The sequence below is a fragment of the Mastigoproctus giganteus genome, chromosome 13 (assembly GCF_048544385.1).
Source record: "Mastigoproctus giganteus isolate SK-2022 chromosome 13, ASM4854438v1, whole genome shotgun sequence".
Lineage (NCBI taxonomy): Eukaryota > Metazoa > Arthropoda > Arachnida > Uropygi > Thelyphonidae > Mastigoproctus > Mastigoproctus giganteus.
In genome coordinates this window covers 49,370,307-49,393,813 of record NC_143587.1, presented here as the reverse complement: position 1 = coordinate 49,393,813, position 23,507 = coordinate 49,370,307, and the positions used below count along the sequence as shown (strand labels likewise).

The following is a 23,507-nucleotide window of genomic DNA, read 5'->3' as shown; positions in this document are numbered from 1 at the left end:
CAACAAGGGATGGAAGTCTTTTCCACCAACCAACTACCCCCTGGCTAAAGGCAAATTTCCACATATCTATCCTACATCTGTCTTTCCTCAATTTGAATTTATGCCCTCTCAGATGATTATTCTGAGCAAGAGGAAGAATCCCATCGGCATTGAGCATGCTCAATCCATTCAAGGTTTTATACACCTCTATCAGATCACCTTGCCGGTGCCTAGTATCCAGACAGTGTAATTTGAAAAACTTAAGCCTTTCTTCGTAAGAGCAACCCTTTGTTCCTTTCATTAATCTTGTTGCCCTTCTCTGTACTCGTTCCAGCAGCTCTACATCCTTCTTGAAATGAGGCCTCCAGACCTGTATACAGTACTCAAGGTGTGGCCTGACTATTGCCTTATACAAGGGAATAATCACCTCCTTATCCCTGCTAGAAAAATTCCTATATATCATCGACAATACACCATGAGCTACTCTTGCAGCCCGTCTGCACTGCTGAGAGAACTTCATATCTGCCTGCACAATTATCCCCAGGTCCTTTTCATTCTCCAACACTGTCAGTGTAGTACCACAGAGTTGATACGTTGCTCTGGGGTTGCTGTTTCCCATATGTAGTACTTTACATTTGTCAATGTTAAACTTCATTTGCCACCTTTCCGCTCGATCTTTCCAGATCCTGTTGCAGCAGCATAGCGTCAGTGTGTCCTTAACAACCCTGCCAACCTTTGTATCGTCTGCAAACTTGGACATTAAGCTTGATATACCATCATCAATATCATTTATAAATACAGAAAACAATAATGGACCCAACACTAAACCCTGAGGGACTCCACTAATAACATTAGTCCACGATGAGTAGTGTCCATTGATTACCACTCTCTGTCTTCTCCCCTTCAACCATCCCTCTATCCATAGCAGCAATTTGCCTCCAATGCCACACTGCTCCAAATTTGTGCAGCAGTCTTCCATGTGCAACAGTATCAAAAGCTTTTCTAAGATCCAAATATATAATATCAAAGTTATTCCCTGCATCCAGTTCTTTTGTGACTGCATCATAGTATCCAATCAAATTGGTCTGGCAAGACTTTCCTTTAACAAAACCATGCTGGGTCTGAGCTATAACTGAAGTCTTGTCTAGATGATCCTGTAGTGCTTCTTTAATCAGTGCCTCAATTAATTTTCCTGGAACAGAAGTTAAACTCACAGGTCTATAATTACTTGTGTCAGCTTTTGATCCTCCTTTGTGAATTGGGGTCACATTTGCACATCTCCAGTCTATGAGTTCCTGCCCTGAGTCCAAAGAAGCTCTCATAATTATGGCTAAGGGTTTGCTTACTTCCTTTGCTGCCTCCTTTAATATAACTGGATAGATACCATCCACCCCAGTTGCCTTTTTTATGTTTATCCACAACAATTTCTACTCCACTTTCCTCTCAGTTATTACAAAATCATCTAGTTCACTGCCAGAGTTTACTTCACCTCTGGCATTCCCCTTCCTGAATAACTCCTCATGTGTGAATGTAGATGCAAAATACTCATTTAGTTTGTTAGCCACTTGAGCAGGATCCTCAACTCTTGAACCATCAATATCCAGTGGACCAATCTGATTCATCCCTTTCCTTCTAGAGTTTACATAGGTAAAGAACTCTTTTCTGTTTTTCTTTGCATCCTTTGCCAAGGATTTCTCATAATCTGCCTTTGCCTGCCTAATCTCCTTTGTGACTTGGTTACAGAACAGCTTATATCTATCATCGGCTTCCATGTCACTCATTAATTTATATGTATATCATGCATTTTTCTTCTCCGCCATATGTCTCATTAGTTCATCTGATATCCATTTAGGCCTAAACCTTGAACAATATTTCTTAGTTGGTATGTAAAGACTAGTAGCTTCCAAGATAAGTTCTTTGAATGCTTCCCATTTTGAATTTGCTGTTGGTAACATCATCAGTTGGTCCCACTGTATAGAATTTAAATAGTGTCTCATACCATCATAGTCGTCTTTACGAAAGCAAAAACTCTTCTCTTTACCCCTGATGGTAGTTACCTCTTTGAGTAAATTCCACTTCAGCACGCTGTGATCACTGCCACCTAGTGGTTCCTTTATCTGCAGATTCTTAATGCATGAAGAATCACTACTGATAATCAGATCAAGAGTATTACTCCCTCTAGTTGTGTCCCGAACATGATGATGTAGAAAACAACATCCAATAAATTCACAAAAGCCTTACTAGTGTGTGAGTGATCAACCCACAAATTCCAGTCAATATCTGGGAAATTAAAATCTCCTATTATAAGGCTCTCTGATTTACTGGCCCACTCTATTTTCCTGTACAGTTTCTTATTATACTCATCAGAGTCATTAGGCCTATAGCACACTCCTACTCTCAATTTTGATCTCCCAAAGCTTATGTCACACCAAACTGACTCGACACTGCACTTTCCAGCGATGTCAACCGGCTTCACTTCCTTGGGATTTGTGTTTCTTAACTAATAGCATAACCCGTCCTCCCTCCCTTCCTATCCTGTCTATCCTTTCTGTACACATTATACTCCCCAAATTCCAGTTCTGCATTACTTATATCTGTGTGACACCACGTCCCTGATATCCCAACAATATCTGCTTTTGATGTTTTGAGCAATACCTCAAATTCATCAAATTTATTTACTAAACTCCTAGCATTGGTGTATATGCAAGTATACATGCACCTGTTCCTATTCTTAGCTACCCTAACACAACTCATGTGTTTACTTGTACCGCAGTGATTCCCAACAGTCTCTGAAATATCCTGCATCTTGTTTTCCAGGCTGCTGCTTATTCCAAAAGAAGCAGTGCAAGAATCACTTTCACCTCTGCCAGTGGCTACTGTTAATCTATTAGTCCTTGTATCCCCCCCAATCTAGCAGTTTTCCAACCCACCTAACACTGCCCCGATAGCATCAGCAAATATTCTTGCACCTTTTCTATTTAAGTGTATCCCATCCCTGTAGAAGCAGTCTCTCCTGTTAACAAGTACAGACCAGGCTGAAAAAAATTCTACTCCTTGAGCCTTGTACAATCTTTCCAGGGTCGAATTGATCGACAAGGCTCTCATCATATACTCCCTCCTATTGTGTTTGGGAAGAATTGCAGACACCTTCAAATTCAACCATAATTCACGGGCTTTTTTCAACAGTGACCTATACTTGTTAAGTAATTCTGCCGGTCTCCTACTCTTAATATCATTAGTGCCAACGTGTACAACTATATCACCTTTTGTGCCTTTAAAAGATGATATCCGCTCTACAATCATCAACCTTTGCCCCTGGCAGACATAACCTGGTCCTGTTCCACCTATCCTTTTTACAAAGCATGTTCCCCCGTTTCCCTGACAATAGAGTCACCAATAACTACTAGTTCCTGTGGGACCAGCACATTCTGCCTTGGGGGTTGCCGCTGTGTTGCGTGATGACCAAGTGCAAGATCTGGCATTGATGTGGGCAGCTGAGAGCTTGATGGGCCCCTCAGTTTAGATCCTTCGAGGGCATCCATCCTGTCCTTCAAGCTCTCATATAGGTCCATAACAACGCTGAGTTGTCGCCTGATTTCCTTACACTCCTTACATTGTGCACACACACAGAGACATCCCCCATGGCAATATCATGTTCCGTACCCGATTGCTCCACAAACATCAAGCAAGCAGTGCATTTTAAAATGCTGTGATTCAGAGGGCAACTGCCCCCTCAGTTCTCCCCTGAGCCACAGCACTCCCATTAGCTTGAGCCTTTTGCTTTGGTCTCTGGTCTGTGTCATGATTTCGATTTAATTTCAATAAAATTTCAATTTCAGTACAAAATTATAACCCTAAACTTGTATCCCAAGACAGTTATAACGCTATATATATTTTTCAGTATCGAGTATTATCTACGATTTCCGTATCAAGTTATGTATTAATTAATTATGTTACGTTTGTAAAATCTAAGTCGTTATATGTATTTAGTTAAAAAGTACAATTTAATTGACATGAAGTTTAACAAGATTAATAGATTTTACTGATTAATTGACAATATTATATTATATACTATACTAAGCTTACGCTATCTAGTTCGGGATATAACGTATCGTATAACAATGGCGACAAGTTACGAACGGTAAATCTACGGACACTTAAGTATTAATTAACTTCCAAATCTCGCTGTCTCAATTCAGAATAAACTAAGGATCCTGACTAGGTTTATAAGCTACTTATAGAAAATAATTTGATATAACAATTGGTCAATAAAGCGGCTAAATATGGCTTAAAAATTTCTCGTTCAGCAGAGCTGCAACTTGTAACAAGTGGATTTCATACCCTTACCGATACTCAGTAATACCTACAAAATCTCTATTTAAGTTAAACTTTAAACTAAGTATCGTAACTAGGAATATAAAGCTACTCTAGAAAATAAGTTAATATGCCAATTTAAGCTAATAAAACAGAAAAAAACTTCTCTATTCCAGGAGCAGCAAAAAGCTTTGCCTGCACAAGGCTACTCTTGTTCTCTAATTAACTAGGAAAGAGAAAGAGATCTGAAATCTGCAGGAGGATGCTTATTCAAAAAGGCAGGTCTGGCTTAAAGCAGGATATGTGCCAACTCTATTAATTAATTAATAGATTAATTTTGATGCCTCTTCTAAACTTTTTTGCCCAAGTTTTATAGAATGTATACCCTGAGGGTCAGAATCTTGATGAACTGACAAGCAATTTTTAGAAAGTGTTATTAATGCTTATCTTTCAAGATGGGGCAGGTTTTCTGACACTTAGTGTAATTTAAATTTAAACATAATTAGGATTATATTGGAAGGACCCTCAAAGGCAGTACATCCCAAAGTTTTTTGATGCCAACATCACTATGCATATTTAAAAAATAATTTGGTACTTCACCAAGAATTTGTCAATTAATTGACACCTCATCTATTTTATTTCTTATCTTTAAGCTGATGGAAAATGCAGTGATATGAATTTCCTTTGTTTTGGGCTAAATACAGGTGGAGGGAGGGAAGATGTTCAGTGCACAAGTTTAGCCAAGGCATCTGAAATTAGCTATTTTGTAATTAGTGTAAAAAAGAAGGAAAGTGTCCAGAGCTTACTGAGCATGAAGCAAGTGAAGAAATAAATGTTAACCATGTAATGTATTAATCAATAATTGTATTAATTGATTTTCAATTATATCAATATACGCAGTGAAAACAAAATGGGAGTGAAGACAATGCTGATATAATGCCAAGTTTAGGCAAGATTTGGTGACACTTTGGGGTTTCACAACATCTGCTTTGGAAAGCTCTGTTCTAAGGTCAGGTATTGCATGCATCACAAATTTTTATTATTACTTTAATTTATGTTTGTTCATGGACATCTTGCTTTTGTTAGCAGGGCACTTAAAAATACATTGCTTCATTCTATCCCTGACTTTAAAATTAAATAAATTCTTTAGTTCACCAACCAGACTGTCAAGAAATAAAGTGAAAGTCAAGTGTTTTAAAATTGTTTTACTACAGTGATTAAATAAAGAAAAAAAAAAATTCTCAATCATTTTTATTTTTCTCACTGCCAAAAAGTGATTTTCCAGTTTAACTTTTCAACATTACTAATCTCTCTTCTCCAACCACTGTGCAGGCAGTTTATTCCAGTTTATCTATATGCTACTTGAAGAAAAATTTCATGAGATGCAATCTTTTGTTACTTCCTAAAATTTTATATTTGTGACCGTTTCTTGTTTCTCTTACCAATTCTATGTCAGTTAGCATTTCTCACCAATCTGGCTGCCCTTCTTTGAACTGTTTTCCAGATTCTGTTTTTCTACAGGTGGCCTCTAGACAGTATCATAAATGTGGACTCACAATTGTCTTATATAAAGGGACAATAACGTTCTTACTTGTGAAGGACCTATTTATTATACAGAAGACTGTGTGTCTTCCTACCTACCTGTTTATACTGCATGGTAAATTTTGCATCTGATTGTACCGTAAAGCCTAAGTATTTTTTTGTTCTGAAACTGTTTTCTCATTTTCCTAGTTTATAAGTAACTTCTTTGATTTCTGTGGCCAGCTGCAAAACTTTACATTAGCATTAGTAGAGAAATGATGCAAGAAAGCAAGCTTATGCAGCATCAGCCAAAAAAAAAAAAAAAAAAACCGCTCCCATTTCACCCCTCCGTTCGTTCCAAATACCTGTCCAGCCCAGCCTTAAATTTATTTAGGCTATCAACTTCCACAACAAAGGATGGAAGCCTGTTCCACCAACCAACTACCTGCTGGCTAAAGACAAACTTCTGCACATCTATCCTACATCTGTCTTTCCTCAATTTGAATTTATGCCTTCTCAGGTGATTATTCTGAGCAAAAGAAAGAATCCCATCAGCATTGAGCATGTTCAAACCATTTATACACCTCAATCAGATCACCTCGCAGGTGCCTAGTCTCCAGACACTGTAATTTGCAAAACTTAAGCCTTTCTTCGTAAGAGCAACCCTTTGTTCCATTCACCAATCTTTCTCAGACCACCGTAGTTGCCCTTCTCTGTACTCGTTCCAACAGCTCTACATCCTTCTTAAAATGAGGCCTCCAGACCTGTATACAGTACTCAAGGTGTGGCCTGACCACTGCCTTATACAAGGGGATAATCATCTCCTTATCCTTGCTAGAAAAATTCTTGTATATTGTTGACAAGACACCATGAACTACTCTTGCAGACCGTCTGCACTGCTCAAAAAACTTCATATCTGCCTGCACAATTACCCCCAGGTCCTTTTCGTTCTCTACCACTGTCAGTGTAGTACCACACAGTTGATACATTACTCTGGGGTTACTGCTTCCCATATGTAGTACTTGACATTTGTCAATGTTAAACTTCATTTGCCACTTCTCAGTCCATCTGCTCAACATTTCTAGATCCTGTTGCAGCAGCATACTGTCATTAGTGTTCTTAACAACCCTGCCAACTGTCTTATCGTCTGCAAAGTTGGACATTAAGCTTGATATACCATCATCAATATCATTTATAAATACAGAAAACAACAATGGACCCAACACTGAACCCTGACGGACTCCACTAATAACATTAGTCCACGATGAGCAGTGACCATTGATTACCACTCTGTCTTCTCCCACTCAACCATACCTTTATCCATAGCAGAAATTTGCCTCCAATGCCACACTGCTCCAATTTTTGCAGCAGTCTTCCATGTGCAACAGTATCAAAAGCCTTTCTAAGATCCAAATATATGATATCAAAGTTATTCCTTGCATCCAGTTCTTTTGTCACCACATCATAGTATCAAATCAAATTGGTCAGGCAAGACTTTCCCTTAACAAAACCATGCTGTGTTCGAGCTATAACTGAAGTCTTGTCTAGATGATCCTGCAGTGCTTCTTTAACCAGTGCCTCCCTTAATTTTTCTGGAGCAGAAGTTAAATTAACAGGTCTATAGTTACTTGTGTCGCCCTTTGATCCTCCTTTGTGAATTGGGGCACATTTGCACATCTCCAGTCCACGGGTACCTCCCCTGAGTCCAAAGAAGCTCATAATTATGGCTAAGGGTTTGCTTACTTACTTTGCTGCCTCCTGTAATATAACTGGATAGATCCCATCCACACCGGGTGCCTTTTTTATGTTTATCTTCAACAATTTCTCCCCCACTTTCCTCTCAGTTATTACAAAATTATCTAGCTCGCTGCCAGAGTTTAATTGACCTCTGGCCTTCCCCTCCCTGAACAACTCCTCGTGTGAATGTAGATGCAAAATATTAATTTAGTTTGTTAGCTACCTGAGCTGGATAATCAACAGTTGAACCATCAATATCAAGTGGACCAATCTGATTCATCCCCTTCCTTCTAGAGTTTACATAAGCAAAGAACTCTTTGCTGTTTTTCTTTGCATCCTTTGCCAAAGATTTCTCATAATCTCCTTTGTGACTTGGTTACAGACCAGCGTATATCTATCATAGGCTTCCATGTCATCCATTAATTTATATGTATCCCATGCATTTTTCTACTTTGCCATATGTCTCATTAGTTCATCTGACATCCATTTAAGCTTAAATTTTGAACAATATTTCTTAGTTGGTATGTAAAGCGTAGTAGCTTCCAAGATAAATTCTTTGAATGCTTTCCATTTTGAATTTGCTGTTGGTAACATCATCAGTTGGCCCACTGTATATATACTGTGATACTGTCTCAGACGACCGTAGTTGCCTTTACAAAAGCAAAAACCCTTCCCTTTACCCCTGATGGTAGTTACCTCTTTGAGTAACCCACTTCAGCACACTGTGATCACTGCCACCTAGTGGTTCCTTTATTTGCAGATTCTTAATGCATGAAGAATCACACTGATAATCAGATCAAGAGTATTATTCTCTCTAGTTGCCTCCCGAACATGCTGATGTAGAAAACAATCATCCAATAAATCTACAAAAGTCTTGCTAGTGTGTGAGTGACCAACCCACAAATTCCAGTCAATATCTGGGAAATTAAAATCCCACATTATAAGAGTCTCTGATTTACTGGCCCACTCTATTTCCCTGTAGAGTTTCTTATTATATTCATCAGAGTCATTAGGCCTATAACACACTCCTACTCTCAATTTTGATCTCCCAGTGCTTATGTCACAGCAAACTGACTCGACACTGCACTATCCAGCGATGTCGACTGGCTTCACTTCCTTGGATTTTGTGTTTCTTAACTAATAGCATAACCCCTCCTCCCTTCCTCTCCTGTCTATCCTTCCTGTACACATTATACTCCCCAAATTCCATTTCTGCATTCCTTATATCCGTGTGACACCATGTCTCTGATATCCCAACAATATCTGCCTTTGATGTTTTGAGCAATACCTCAAATTCATCAAATTTATTTACCAAACTCCTAGCATTGGTGTATACATGCACCTGTTCCTATTCTTAGCTACCCTAACACAACCGATGTGTTTACTTATACCGCAATGACTCCCAGCAGTCTCTGAAATACCCTGCATCTTGTTTTCCAGGCTGCTGCTCATTCTAATAGAAGCAGTGCAAGAATCGCTTTCACCTCTGCCAGTGGCTACTGTTAATCTATTAGTCCTTGTATCCCCCCAAGCTAGCAGTTTTCCGACCCACCCAACACTGCTCGATAGCATCAGCACTCTTTCTATTTAAGTGTATCCCATCACTGTAGAAGCAATCTCTCTCTCTTGTTAACAAGTACAGACCAGGCTGAATTTGGAAACATTAAACTTCATTTGGCATTTTTCACTCCACATATGCAACTCCGTCATTTTAAAGCCAAATGGTTTGGTTCTGATCATTAACCACCCATCCTACTTTTCATCATCAGCAAACTTTGCTACCTACCATAATATTTTCAGTGTCATTAAGGAAGATTAGAAACAGATTGGCCTTGATATTTATTCTTGAGGAACTTCACTTGCTACATTACCACACTTTGACCCTATTATGACCACACTTTGTCTCCTATCTTTTAGTCAGCCCCTGATCTAGTGATGGATTTTGCCAGTAAACCCAGTTTGCTCCAGTTTATGTAATAGTCTTAAGTAACTGTAGAACCTATAGGGATCTGTATGAGAAGCTCTACTGATGTCAAAATAATTAATCTCAAAGTAATAGGAATGAGTGACAGAGCTAATAAACAGAATTTTATTTATTAGTTTCTTGTTTCTGAACTTCAAAAGCATTGATTTTATTTTCAATATTTTTCTTTCACATCCACATTTCTGCTACTTATGGCACACAAACCAAAGAAAGCATTAATTAATCCTAATCCTGGTTTTTATATCGTGGTGTCAGAATGTTAATTTTTTCATGTTGCTAAATGTATATTTTGTTATTACAAAATCTTTATTTCCTCTTCATATCCTCCATCACTGGTTATTGTATGTCCAAGGTAGATAAATTATCAATTTGCTCTGTTCTTTCTTCATTTTTCTTGCAGTCGGATATGAAGTTCTCTGAGCAGTGTAGACAGGCTTCCAGGACAACAGCTCATGGGGTTTTGTCAGTGATATACAGGAATTTTGCTAACAGGGATAAGGAGGTGATTATCCCTTTGTGGAAGGCAGTGGTCAGGCTGCACCTTGAGTACTGCATACAGTTCTGGAGGCTTCATTTTAGGAACGAGTACAGAGAAGGGCAATGAGATTGGGGAGGAGAACAAAATGGGTGCTCCTATCAAGGAAGGCTTCAGTTCTGCAAATTGCAGGGTGTGGAGACTATGCACCTGCGAAGTGAACTGATTGAGGTGTTTAAGGCTTTTAATGGTTTGAGTAAGCTCAATGCTGATGGAAATCTTCCTCTTGCTCAGATTATGCACTTGAGGTAGCATAAATTCAAATTGAGTAAAGACTGTAGCAGAATAGATGTGTGGAAATTTGCCTTTTAGCCAGCAAGTGGTTGATTCCTGAAACAAACTTCTGTCTGTCATTGGGAAAGTTGATAGTTTAAATAAATTCAAGGAAGAACTAGACAAACTTTTAGAGGAAATGGATGGGTGAAATGGGAAGTGTTTTTTTTTTCTTTTTTTGGTTGATGCTGTATGCGCTTGCTTTCTTGCATCATATGTCACTACTAATGCTTAATTAGTTGTGACATATAATTGTAGGTGTTTTTCTTTTTTGGCTAATAGAACATTATCATCAGCCAACCATAGATTATTATATATATTTCTTACACTTGTGTCGACTCTTTTTGGCTCATTAATTTGTCTAAATATTTTCATGTACAGGTTTGAAAAGGCATGGTTATAGTATGCATCCTTTGGTTCAGTAAAGGTTAGCAATTAGTTTCAGATCTTTTCCATCTATTCCTCTATGTTGAAGACTATCAGTTTTTTATTGTTGACTCAGTCAAAGGCTTTTTTATAATCTATGGAGCAAATCAGAACATCGTTTCATTTCTGTGTATCTTTCACAAATAGTTCTTATATTGAATATTCCTTCTCTTGTTTCTTTTTCCCTTTTAAAACCATTTTGTTTAGTATCAACTTTGTGTTCTATTTCACTCATTATGCTTAGTAATATTTCAGTTACATGACTCATAATGCATATGATTCTGAAGTCATTACAGTCATGATTATACAGTATAAGCTCCCTTTAACTGACTTCTGCTTAACTTACTCATCACTCAAATTGACCTCTTTAAAACACTGCTTGGTGCCCATAGCATACTGGTCCATTATGATTGCCGCTAGTATAGTACACCACACCTGCTTGTTGAGTTGTATGCTTTCAGAGAGACCAGTTGTGTGTTTATTTCAAAGTGTATTTGCACCAGTAAAATTATTTGTTATTGTAATTACATTAGTAATTTAATTAAATATTGCATAAATTAATGAAATATGGGTAAGAAAAGAAAGTTGTTGTTTTTATGAGAACTAAGTTGGATGCTCTGGAAAGATTCCATAAAGATGAGTTTTTTAAAAAAAATTCCTTTGACTTAGGTATAAGCAATATAATTGTAAAAGATTGTGAAAAAAATAAAAATAAAAAATCTAGAAGGATTTTATAGTTAGTTTGTTTCACAAGGGTCATTATGTTCTCACTCCATTTTAAAGAAACAAAAATTAGAGACAGTAGACAATGCATTATAGCTGTAGTTTATGGAAGAAATTCAATGCAGAACTCCAGTCAATGGACCCATAAATGCAGCAGCAAAGAAAGGGCCTTAGTCATACATTAAAAGATTGGTAGTGCAGAAAGTTTTATAGCAAGTGATGGTTGACTTAGAAAAAATGGCATGGCATTATGTTATCCATTTATTGAGTATTATTGGGGAGAGGTAGTGATTATCTGCTGATCAGCTTGCTGCTCAAAATTTATGGTAGATTTAAGGTCATTTATCAACAGAAAAAAATTGGAGAACAACTATATAGTATGACTGAAACATGTCTAAATTATAAGATGTTACGTACAAAAACAGTATCAAAAAACAGAACCTGCCACATTAGGATAATGTGGCAGGCTCCATTTTCATAAATTTCATTTTCGATTTGTTAGTAAACGATACATATATCACACATTGTGATGGAAAGAAATTAATCTAAATATGAAGAAGAGATTGAGTCAAATCAAGTGCCAAAAATTTCTGCATCCATCAAAAATGCCTTAAATGGTAATATTTATAAAAAGTGGAGGCACTTTTCTGCAAAATTTCATCATCTGAACAGATTAAAATTACTGATTTTATGTAAATGAATATATGTGATTATATATTTTTTATGAGGCTCTGCTTTAACCAACTGTTTTGATTAACTGACTAGCTACTAGTCCAGATCACATTGGATAAGATGACGTCTAACTATATTGTAATTTTGGAGATAGGCACAAATGTTGAATTCATTAGATCTTTTGAGAATTTTCCTGTTGTATATTAGATTTAAAATCGTTGTGAGGCTATTTATTGGTTTTCATTCAATATTTTATATTTTAACATATTTCAACACTGCCTGTTGCTTTTCCATCTATCACCTTAATGGCCCTTATGACCTTTTCCTTTATGATTTTTTAGGCTTTCATTTACTTCAGTTTGATAATTTGTTCTGTAGTGGATCATATAGTTCCTGTATAAACGCTGCTTGAAAAATTAACAGGACATGTAGAAAACGTGTAACTCTTGCAGCTTGCGATGAAGTGGGACAAAATTTGGTATGGTGGTGTACCATAGAATAATGATGAAATGAGGATACAGCAAGAAATTTTGGACAGGTATAAGGGATTGTATAAGAATTACCAAAAAATCACATTACAGAAGTTAATGCAAGATACTCGAAAATATGGTCACATGACATCAGTATGGCATATGATCTCCTCAAATAGCTAAACAGGCCCGAAAGCAGTGAATCATGCTCGATATAAGGGTATCTATAAGATTCGGTGGCAACAAATCCCATTCTTCCCGCAGACCTTAGCTGCAAAATGACCGAACAGTTGGCTGTTGGCTTGCAATGTGACACCCAAGAGCATCCCACACATATCTGATTGGATTTAAGTCTAGTGATTGTGCTGAACACAGCCGTCATTGGATATCTTCAGTTTCAAGATATTCCTCCACTGCTTGAGCTCTATAGGCAGTGGCGTTGCCATGCATGAAAAGAAAATCTGGGCCAACCGCACTCCTAAAAGGTCACACATAGGATTCGAGGATCTGTTCTTGGTACCTCTGTGCAGTTATGGTAGCCCTATCAAAAATATGAATGGGGGTGTGGCCTTTGATCATTATTCCGCCCCACATGGAAAACACTGCCTCTACCATGTCTTTCTCTAATTTTGGAGGGATGGTACTGCATTCCTCGTTGTGTCCAGTTGTAATAATGTCTAGAATCTGTTTGTAGGCTAAAATGGGACTCATCAGAGAATAGAACTGTACCCCATTTTCAGGGCTCCAAGTCAGATGTTGAGGGCATCAGTTTTGACAAGCTCTGTGGTCATTTGGTGTTAATGGGACACAAACGACTGGCTTCCTTGCATAGAGTCCACTTGAATTGGGCCTTCTTGATATAGTCCGTTGGGAAATGTTTTCATCTGTGGTCGCAGCAGGCTCAAGAGACATCATGGGATTCTGTCTTGTTGTTAGAGCCAGATTGCTGTCTGTTCTGGTAGTCCTCGGGTGACCTTGACCAGTTCTTGTAATGGTTCCTGTCTCCTTAAACTACTTCCGTAGTGCTGAGATGACACAGCATGACGCCTGCGACTACCTGGCTTCAAGTTGTCTAATGGTCTACCATCTCAAAGAATCATCCAAATGTTTTTGACAGATGTAAAGTACTACTTCACAATTGACAAAAATAAAGTACTACATATGGGAAGCAGTAACCCCAGAGTAACGTATCAACTCTATGGTACTACACTGACAGTGGTAGAGAATGAAAAGGACCTGGGGGTAATGGTGCAGGCAGATATGAAGTTTTCTGAGCAGTGCAGACGGTCAGCAAATGTAGCTCATGGTGTCTTGTCAATGATATACAGGAATTTTTCTAGCAGAGATAAGGAGGTGATTATCCCCTTGTATAAGGCAGTGGTCAGGCCACACCTTGAGTACTGTATACAGGTCTGGAGGCCTCATTTTAAGAGGGATGTAGAGCTGTTGGAACGAGTACAGAGAAGGGCAACAAGATTAGTGAATGGAACAAAGGGTTGCTCTTTCGAAGAAAGGCTTAAGTTTTGCAGATTACAGTGTCTGGAGACTAGGCACCTGCGAGGTGATCTGATTGAGGTGATAGTCTTGAATGGTTTGAACATGCTCAATGCTGATGGGATTCTTCTTCTTGCTCAGAATAATCACCTGAGAAGGCATAAATTCAAATTGAGGAAAGACAGATGTAGGATGGATGTGCGGAAGTTTGTCTTTAGCCAGCGAGGTAGTTGGTTGGTGGAACAGACTTCCATCCTTTGTTGTGGAAGTTGATAGCTTAGATAAATTTAAGGCTGAGCTGGACAGGTATTTGGAACAAACGGAGAGATGAATTGAGAGTGGTTTTTTTTTTTTTTTTTTTTTGGCTGATGCTGCATAAGCTTGCTTTCTTGCATCATATGGCTCTACTAATGCTAATACTTGCCACCCTAAATATTGATGATGTGGCTATCCCACTGAGCTAACCAAAAAACAGAAATGAAGTGACATGGTTGCAATCCATGTTTTTTTTAGAATGAATAATTTGTATAATGTGCAGTTCTGTAAATTGATTTCAGTTGGATAGTTGGAATTGCCATTCCGGGATGCCTATTATATCAAATATTTGCCTTCCGCGATGCTGTTCACAATAAAATATTAATGAAAAACATTTAGTTCTGTTAATTTTGTCGAGCAGTGTATTAAACTCATCTATTGGTGATATTCTTCTGTTACAACACAAAAACCTTACTGCACACTTTGCTAACTCAGTTGGTGCTCTGTGGTGTTCTAGAAAAAGAATGCAGCCAGTACTTGTACTTATGTGTTGGCTTGCATAAACATCCATTCCATGCTTACTTGCTGTGCACATATGCATACGTGTTGTTTCAAATACTCATAGCCCCGTAACTGATGAGAGTTGGACCCATATTGATATAACATTTTCCACTCAGAATGACCTCAAGAATCATCTCCCAAAGTTGACGTGGTAGTAATATTTTCTGTTGCTTGTTACTGTGATGTATTTCACATGACACCCTGTAGATACTTTGATATGTGACAGAATAACATGTTCAATATTCTAAAACTTTAACATTAAAACATTAACATTTTAACATCTAAAACATTAATGATATTCCTCTGAACATCATTAATGTTTTTCTGTTGTTAAATCTGAAATTTTAATTACTTTAACCCATTGACAGGTATGTGTATGGAAAAAAACTAGAAAGGAGGACCTTTTGACTTTCATATTGTCTTCCTTAAAAATCTCTCTCTCTCTCACTCTCAGTTTTCCCCCCCCCCATTAAAAGTTCAAGAAATCTATGTTGAATAGGGTCAAACAGGCCCACAAGTTATTTCATACCTGCCAGTGGGTTAATGAAGCATGATAATTACTATATATGCTATTATTCTTCTTTCTTTTAGGCTAAAATGTGTACTTTTCAAATCTGTTCCTTCTTTGTATGCATTTTCTCAACCTGTTGTCAATAGTTTTCATTCATCTGCAATATCCTTTGATTTAATGGAGTTTTTTGATGATGAAAAAAACTGGGGAGCAGAGACAGTGAAAACAGGTAAAAAATTCATATAGTAGTCATTTTATATTTTTTTTAATTAGAGAAAGACTATTTTACAGAAGAGTAGATGTCTCAACATGACCAAATAAAATTTACAACAGATTTTTTATTATCTGGGAATTGATTAATTAGTATCACTACAGTCCACTGCAGTGTAATTTATGTAACAAAAAGAAATACCATGGTCCTTCGATTAACGATTATAATTGGTTCCACTAAAATGATTATAAACCATAATTATTATTAATCAAGTTTATTAAATATCATTTTATGGGAATCTTTTCAAAGTCCATCAGAAGGTGAACTTTTTTGCAGAAAAACTGTACTTTATAATACACCACTGTACAGTATTTGAACATTTAATATTAGTGAATAAATATTTATGCTACTGTTATTGAATACATATGTAATTAATGCAATAAATTGACAAATTATTCTTACCTTTAGTTAAAAAGATCGTTGCAAACCTTTAATGCTATTTTTGTTATTTTGAAATAATTTCTTGCTTTTCACAAATTGATTTCCTTCTTTTCTTTTCTCACTTTTGGGGAAATAAATATTGATTTAAATTAGTGAAATTACAACAAATTTGAAAATCAAAGATAGAGATGTTTGTATAATCACAAAAACTTATGAAAATCAGAGATCAGTGCTGTACTGAAAAGGCAGAATATTCAAAGAGATGGACTCCTAGTGCCAATAAAGGTGACCATGTGGCTTCAGATCACTTAAGTCATTGGCCAAAAGTGAATGGGGACTTCAGATTGCTTTGAATGGCCAAAAATGATGACAGCAAGGCTTATGGCCTAAAATAACATTATCATTAATTGAAAATTGATCATTAATCATATGCATGGGATTCAATGAGAGGGATAATGTTAATTGAGAGACCATTGTACATGGAGAACTTTTTTTTTTTTTATGAAAACCTTAAACACGAGTAGTATTAGAACCTATAGTACTAAGCAGGGCCTGCATTGCAGGTGGGCGCTGTTTCGAAGTGTTAGTATGTTTGGGGGCACCTGCCTTGCAATGCAGGGGCGCCCATTTCAGCTTTGCAGGCGGGCGACGTCCAGCCTAGTGCCCACCCTGGTACTAAGTACTATAGTGGGTTGAAGGTTGAGAAGATGAAAGAAGATATTTTTGACATTAGACGTGGACTTCTGTAGATTGTAATTTTCAGGAAATACATATGAAGGAAGGTTGTTCCAGAGAACAGAAGTTGAATGAATAAATGAGAAAAATCTCCATGATTTCCAATGCTAAGCAAGCTTAGTATTGGTGTTGGTGAATTATGCAATTAGCAAGCTTATACAGCATCAGACAAAAAATTATAAAAATACAAATTAACAAAAAAAAAAAAAAAAAAACAAGTCATCCAAACTCAAGTCACAAAGGAGGTTAGGCAAGGGAAGGCAGATTACGAGAAATCTTTGGCAAAGGATGCAAAAAAACCAGCAAAGAGTTCTTTACTTATGTAAACTCTAGAAGGAAGAGGATGAATCAGATTGGTCCAGTTAATATCGATGGTTCAACTGTTAATGATCCTGCTCAGGTAGCTGACACACTGAATGAGTATTTTGCATCTACATTCACACATGAGGAATTCTGTAGGGAAGTGAAGGCCAGAAGTTTATCAAACCCTAACATGGAGCTAAATGATTTTGTAATAACTGAGAGCAAAGTGGAGGAGAAATTGTTGAAGTTAAAACATAAGGAAGGTACCTGGTGTGAATGGGATCTATCCAGTTATATTAAAGGAGGCAGCAAAAAGGACGTAAACAAACCCTTAGCCATAATTATGAGCATTCTTCGATTCAGGAGAGGTCCCTGTGGACTGTAGATGTGCAAAAGTATCCTCAATTCACAAAGGGTGCATGAGTAATAACAGACCTGTTAGTTTAACTTCTGTTCAGGGAAAGTAATGGAGTCACTGGTTAAAGAAACATTACAGTATCATCTAGACAAGACTGCCATTATCGTTCAGACAGCATGGGTTGGTTGAGGGGAAGTCTTATCTGATCAATTTGATTGGATACTATGATGTGATTACAAAGGAACTGAATGCAAAAAATAATTTTGATATCATATACTTGGATTTCAGGAAAGCTTTTGATACTGTTGCACGTGGGAGGCTGCTGTACAAATTGGAGCAGTATGGCATTAAGGACAAGTTGCTGCTATAGATAAAAGGGATGGTTGAGTGGGAGAAGACAGGGAGTGATAATCAATGGACACTGCTCTTCATGGACTAAGGTTATTAGTGGAGGCCCCAGATTTGGTGTTGAGCCCATTGTTGTTTTCTGTATTTATCAATGTTATTGATGAAGGTATATCAGGCTTAATGTCCAAGTTTGCAGAAGATACAAAGGTTTGCAGGGTTGATAATGACAGTAATGGCAGTATGCTACTGCAACAGGATCTAGAAAATTTGGGTAGATGGGCTGAGCTGTGGCAACTGAAGTTTAACATTGACAAATGCAAAGTAGTGCATATGGGTAGCAGTAACCCAGAGTAACATACCAACTGTGTGGTACTGCACTCAAGTTAGTGGAGAATGAAAAAGACCTGGGTGTAATTGTGCAGTCAGACATGAAGTTTTCTGACAGTGCAGAGAGGATGCCAGAGCAGCTTATGAGATCTTGCCAATGACATACAGGAATTTTGATAGTAGGGATAAGCAGGTGATTATCCCCTTGTATAAGGCAATGGTCAGGCCACACTTTGAGTAATACATACAAGTCTGGAGGCCTCATTTTAAGAATGATGTAAGGCTGCTGGAACAAGTACAGAGAAGGGCAATGAAATTGATAAGGGGAACAAAGGATTGCTTTTACCAAGAAAGGTTTAAGTTCTGTAAATTGCAGCATCTTTAGACTAGGCATCTGCTAGGTGATCTGATTAAGTTTTATGAAGCCTTGAATGGTTTGAGCAAGCTCAATGCTGATGGGATCCTTCCTCCTGCTATGCACCCGAGGGGACATAAATTCAAATTGGGATTAGACAGTTGTTGAATAGAGGTTCAGAAATTTGTGTTTAGCTAGTGGGTGGATGATTGCTGGAACAAACTTCCTTTGGTTGTTATGGAAGCTGATAGCTTAAATAAAGTCAAAGAAGAACTGGACAAATTTTTGGAGTGAATGGGTGGGTGAAATGGGAAGTTTTTTTTTTTTTTTTTGTTTTTTTTTTTGACTGATTCTGTAGAAGCTTGCATTATATGCCTCTACTAATGCTAAATTCAGTAGAAAAGTTTGGTGAAACTCAAGCAGCTGCTCTGGCTTTTGATTTTTTTTTGGCATACAGGTCTTCTGAATTATCTTCTACCTTATGGAATGCTAACTGTTTTTGTAATTGGGTATCAAGTTTTCTCTCTGACTTCTCACTGTGGATGATGGTAAATGGCTCTCTGTCTTCTCACTTTTGCACTAATGCTGCTGTTCCTCAAAGTTCAGTTCTTTTTTTTTTTTTTTTTTTTACCTTTTCCTCTTGTTTATTATTGACTGTCTTCCATTGTATGAAAATCCTATCCATAGCTTTGCTGACGATAGCACTGCATCCCACTTTCCAGTTTGAGAAACCTTGCCCTATTCAAACAGCTTCGACTTCTCAAATATCCACTACCAATTCCTTAAATGTTGATCTCCAGGTAATTCTCTAATGGCCCAAAGATATATTGGTTAATTTCAATCCTTCTAAAACTCTGTCCTATCTTATAAAAAGGGTTCTTCTGCTCCTGTGCTCATCTTTGATGATACTTTGATTTCTAGGCAAAATGATATATCTCTATTGGGGATTACCCTGACTTCTAATCTCTCTTTGTATAAGCACATTACGGCCCGGGTGCCAAGTGTATTTCGAGGTCAAGCGATATTCTTGTGATATATAGAGAGCTCTTGTAAAGTGATTGAAGTTATTTCCTTTTAAGTTCCTACATTTCTATCAACAGCTTTTCTTTAAAACTAGTTCTATACTTGAAAACCACTAGTTAGAACACAGAAAGGAAACACACCTTTCTTTTTCCTATATTTCTTGTTCTACTAATCAACTAACACTTCAACCGCTTGGCCTCCGAGCGGCACTGCTCCTGCCTCCCCATGGCGGGGCCGGTAATCTGGGGGAAAAGTTATCCCCAAGGGCTAAAAGGAGCAACGATGGATAAAAATGAATATCCACCTCTAGAGCCTTCAAACTCAAGGCTAGATAAAATAAATGATGAAGAACTGAACCAACCAAAAAGGCTCCGAAGAGAAATGCAGTGCAATGAAATGCCAAATTTTCTGGTGATACACTCTCTCTCCAACCAACCTGTCGGAAAATTATCACCATTCATCATCCAAAGATTTCTGGAATCGATTGCTGGAACACCAAAAATGGTTAAACGACTGCAATCCGGAGACCTATTAATTGAAACAGCCAACTCCAAACATTCCGAGTGGCTGCTCAAAACAACGACATTCGGTGGCTTGCCAGTATCTATTACTCCACACAACACCTTAAATTCCTCGAAAGGCGTTATAACCGAATGGGACCTACTTACAATATCAGAAGAGGAATTAGTTCAAGAACTGAGTAATCAAAAAGTAACAAACGCCAAACGCATAATGACTAAAAAATATGGAAATCTCGTCCCAACTAGGTCAATCATTTTAACCTTCAGTACCCCAGATTTGCCATCCTCAGTAAAAGCTGGCTATTTAAACTGCCGAATTCGGGCTTATATTCCAAATCCCATTCGTTGTTTTAAATGTCAAAAATATGGACATTCCCAACAAGCATGCAGAGGAGAAGCTATTTGTCCTATTTGTGGTTCCAAGGAACATACACAAGCAGACTGTTCAGCCTCAAGTCCCATTTACCCCAACTGCAAAGAAAGTCACCCAGCATTTTCAAAATCCTGTGAAATGTGGAAAACAGGGAAGAAAATTCAAAAATATAAAATTGAAAACACAAAGTCACATACCCTGAGGCACGCAGACAGGTTATGTTGACCATACCCAGTCGTTCTTATGCATCTCGCACTCGAAGCTTTAATACAACAGCAGTACAAACAGATGTATCAATACCCCCCAGCACATCTATGGCTAATTGGGTTAAAAATACATTATCTAATTCAGGAAAAGACACACATCAAAGTAAAACCAGTGAGTCGACCAACACTCCAATCAGCATCCCAACTGATACTCGGACAGTCTCGCATGATAAAGAAAAATTAAAAACTACCAAAGACAACAAGAAACCTGAATCATCCACCAATAGTATGGAAGTAGATGTACACTCAGATCTTGAGGAACCCATACTAGAACCTCATGCAATTGACACTATGGATACTGGGCGCCCCAGCTTCCCAAAAAAAGACCGGAAAAAGTGCTCAAACAAAAAACAGTCTGATGAATCATCCTCAACTAAACCTAAATGAACCACAGTATCGTACAATGGAATTGCAGAGGTTTTCGTTGCAACACTGACGATATTAAATACCTAATTAACCGATATTCTCCAGTTGCCTTCTGTCTACAGGAAACTTACCTGACCTCACAAATTTCTCCTTCGATAAAGAACTATTGCCTTTATTGAAGAGATCGAAATACCGCTAATGCTGCCCATGGTGGTGTAGCAATCCTAGTAAACTCGAAGATCCCAACTAGACATATCCCACTCCAAACTGAAATAGAAGCTGTTGCTGTTCGCATTACTCTCCATAGTGCAATAACACTTATCTCAATCTACCTACCACCAAACCGTACTTACTCTTTAAAAGATCTTGAAGACCTCTTTATACAGATACCTCCACCTCTTTGTATATTAGGGGACTTTAACGGGCACCACCCATTATGGGGCTCTCCCAAATTGGATAGACGTGGCCGACTAATTGAAAGCTTTTTAGAGGCACTAAATTTCAGTATACTCAATACTGGTGCACCGACACACGTACAGCTCCCAGCAGGACACACTTCAGCAATAGATCTCTCAATTTGTTCACCAGTACTAGTCCCAACTATAGAGTGGTATGTAATAAATGATCCCATGGGCAGTGACCACTTCCCAATAGTATGCAACTTTCTGACAGCAAAGACTCCTTCAATTCAACCCTGCAGAAAGTGGAAATTTGTCCGAGCAGACTGGGAAAAATTTCAATCATCAATCGACCTTGATGAGGAAAAAATCCGCCTCCAACATATTGATGATGCGACAGATTACATCACTTCGCATCTTCTAAATGTGGCTAAAAACACAATACCACTATCAAATCCCCCGGGCCGAAAGCATCATAATTACTGGTGGAATGACAAATGCACCACAGCAAAGAGAGCAAAAAATAAAGCATGGAATTTGTTTCGGCAATATCCGAGCACAGTCAATCTCATTAACTATAAGAAATTAAGGGCAAAAGCACACTTCATACAAAAGCAAGCAAAGAAAGAATCCTGGACTCGTTTTGCCTCCAGTTTTCACAGAAATACTGATTCCAAAATAATATGGAAAAAAATTAGACAGCTGTCTGGTAAGTTTCCTACCATACCTTCTCCAATCCTCTCTTGGAATGGGAAAGATCTCTCTAATCCAGCAGATATAGCTAATGCTTTGGGCAATACTTTTGCCGAAATCTCAGCAGCAACAGCCTATCCTACCTCATTCCAAAGAATGAAAAACACTGAAGAAAAGCATGCTGTTCATTTTCAAACTGCTCGTCTTCTCCCATATAACAAACCTCTGCAATATTCTGAACTTTTACATGTCATTAAAACCGCCCGCAATGGTGCTGCCGGGCCAGATGGGATTTATTATGTCATGCTACAACATCTTGATGACAAAGCTTTGCGTTGCCTCCTGGTCTTTTACAATCGCATATTTTTAGAAAATGTTTTTCCAACTTCTTGGCATCACTCTACAGTTTTGGCATTCCTGAAACCTGGAAAAGATCCATCCAACCCCAATAGCTATAGACCCATATCTCTCTCCAGCTGCCTCAGCAAGATTCTTGAGAAAATTATCCACAGAAGACTCGTCTGGATCATAGAGTCGGAACAGCTAATGAGCCATAGTCAATATGGCTTTCGTCAAAACAGGTCATGCCTAGATCTTATGGGCAAGGCTGAATTTGCCATCCGTAATGCTTTTGTCAAACACGAACATCTAGTAATGGTTTCAATAGACATAGAGAAGGCTTTTGATACCACCTGGCGGTATGGTATACTTAGTGATCTTTACCTTCTCGGACTACGAGGCAATCTTCCTATATTTGTTCAGAACTTCTTACATACTCGATCATTTCAAGTTCGATACCAACATGCCCTTTCCACAACTTTCATCCAGGAAGAAGGTGTTCCACAGGGATCAGTACTGAGTGCCACTCTTTTTGCTCTGAGAATAGATTCTATCACTAAGCAGCTTCCAAATACAGTTGAGACTTACCTTTATGCAGATGACCTTTCCATCTCTTGTCATTCTCAAAACATGAGGTCTATTGAAAGACAGCTTCAGATATCACTTAATAAAATTCAACAATGGGCGAGCCTGAATGGCTATTGGCTCTCGCAGCAGAAAACAGTTGCCATCCACTTCTGTAGACAACGCAAACTTCATCCAGATCCTGAACTTCAAATTTCTAACACCTTTGTCCCGGTTACCAGTAACATCAGATTTCTTGGATTAATCCTTGACAACAAGTTAAATTTCCTAGATCATATTAAAAATGTACGGACTTCATGTCTAAAAAAGTTAAACATACTCAGAGCTTTATCTGCCCAAACGTGGGGTGCAGATTGTACTTCACTTCTTCGTTTATACAGGGCATTAATCAGATCCCGTCTCGATTATGG

The 23,507-nt window shown here is 38.0% G+C and overlaps 1 protein-coding gene across 1 annotated transcript in view; it reads left to right on the top strand.

Annotated features, from left to right (window-relative positions):
* mRpL47 (mitochondrial ribosomal protein L47) overlaps positions 1-23,507 on the top strand; it is a 90,949-nt gene that overhangs the window by 1,759 nt on the left and 65,683 nt on the right. Inside the window, exon 2 of the mRNA XM_090387995.1 lies at positions 15,536-15,684. Coding sequence (XP_090244121.1) covers positions 15,536-15,684 — 149 coding nt within the window. The remainder of the gene's footprint in view (positions 1-15,535; positions 15,685-23,507) is intronic.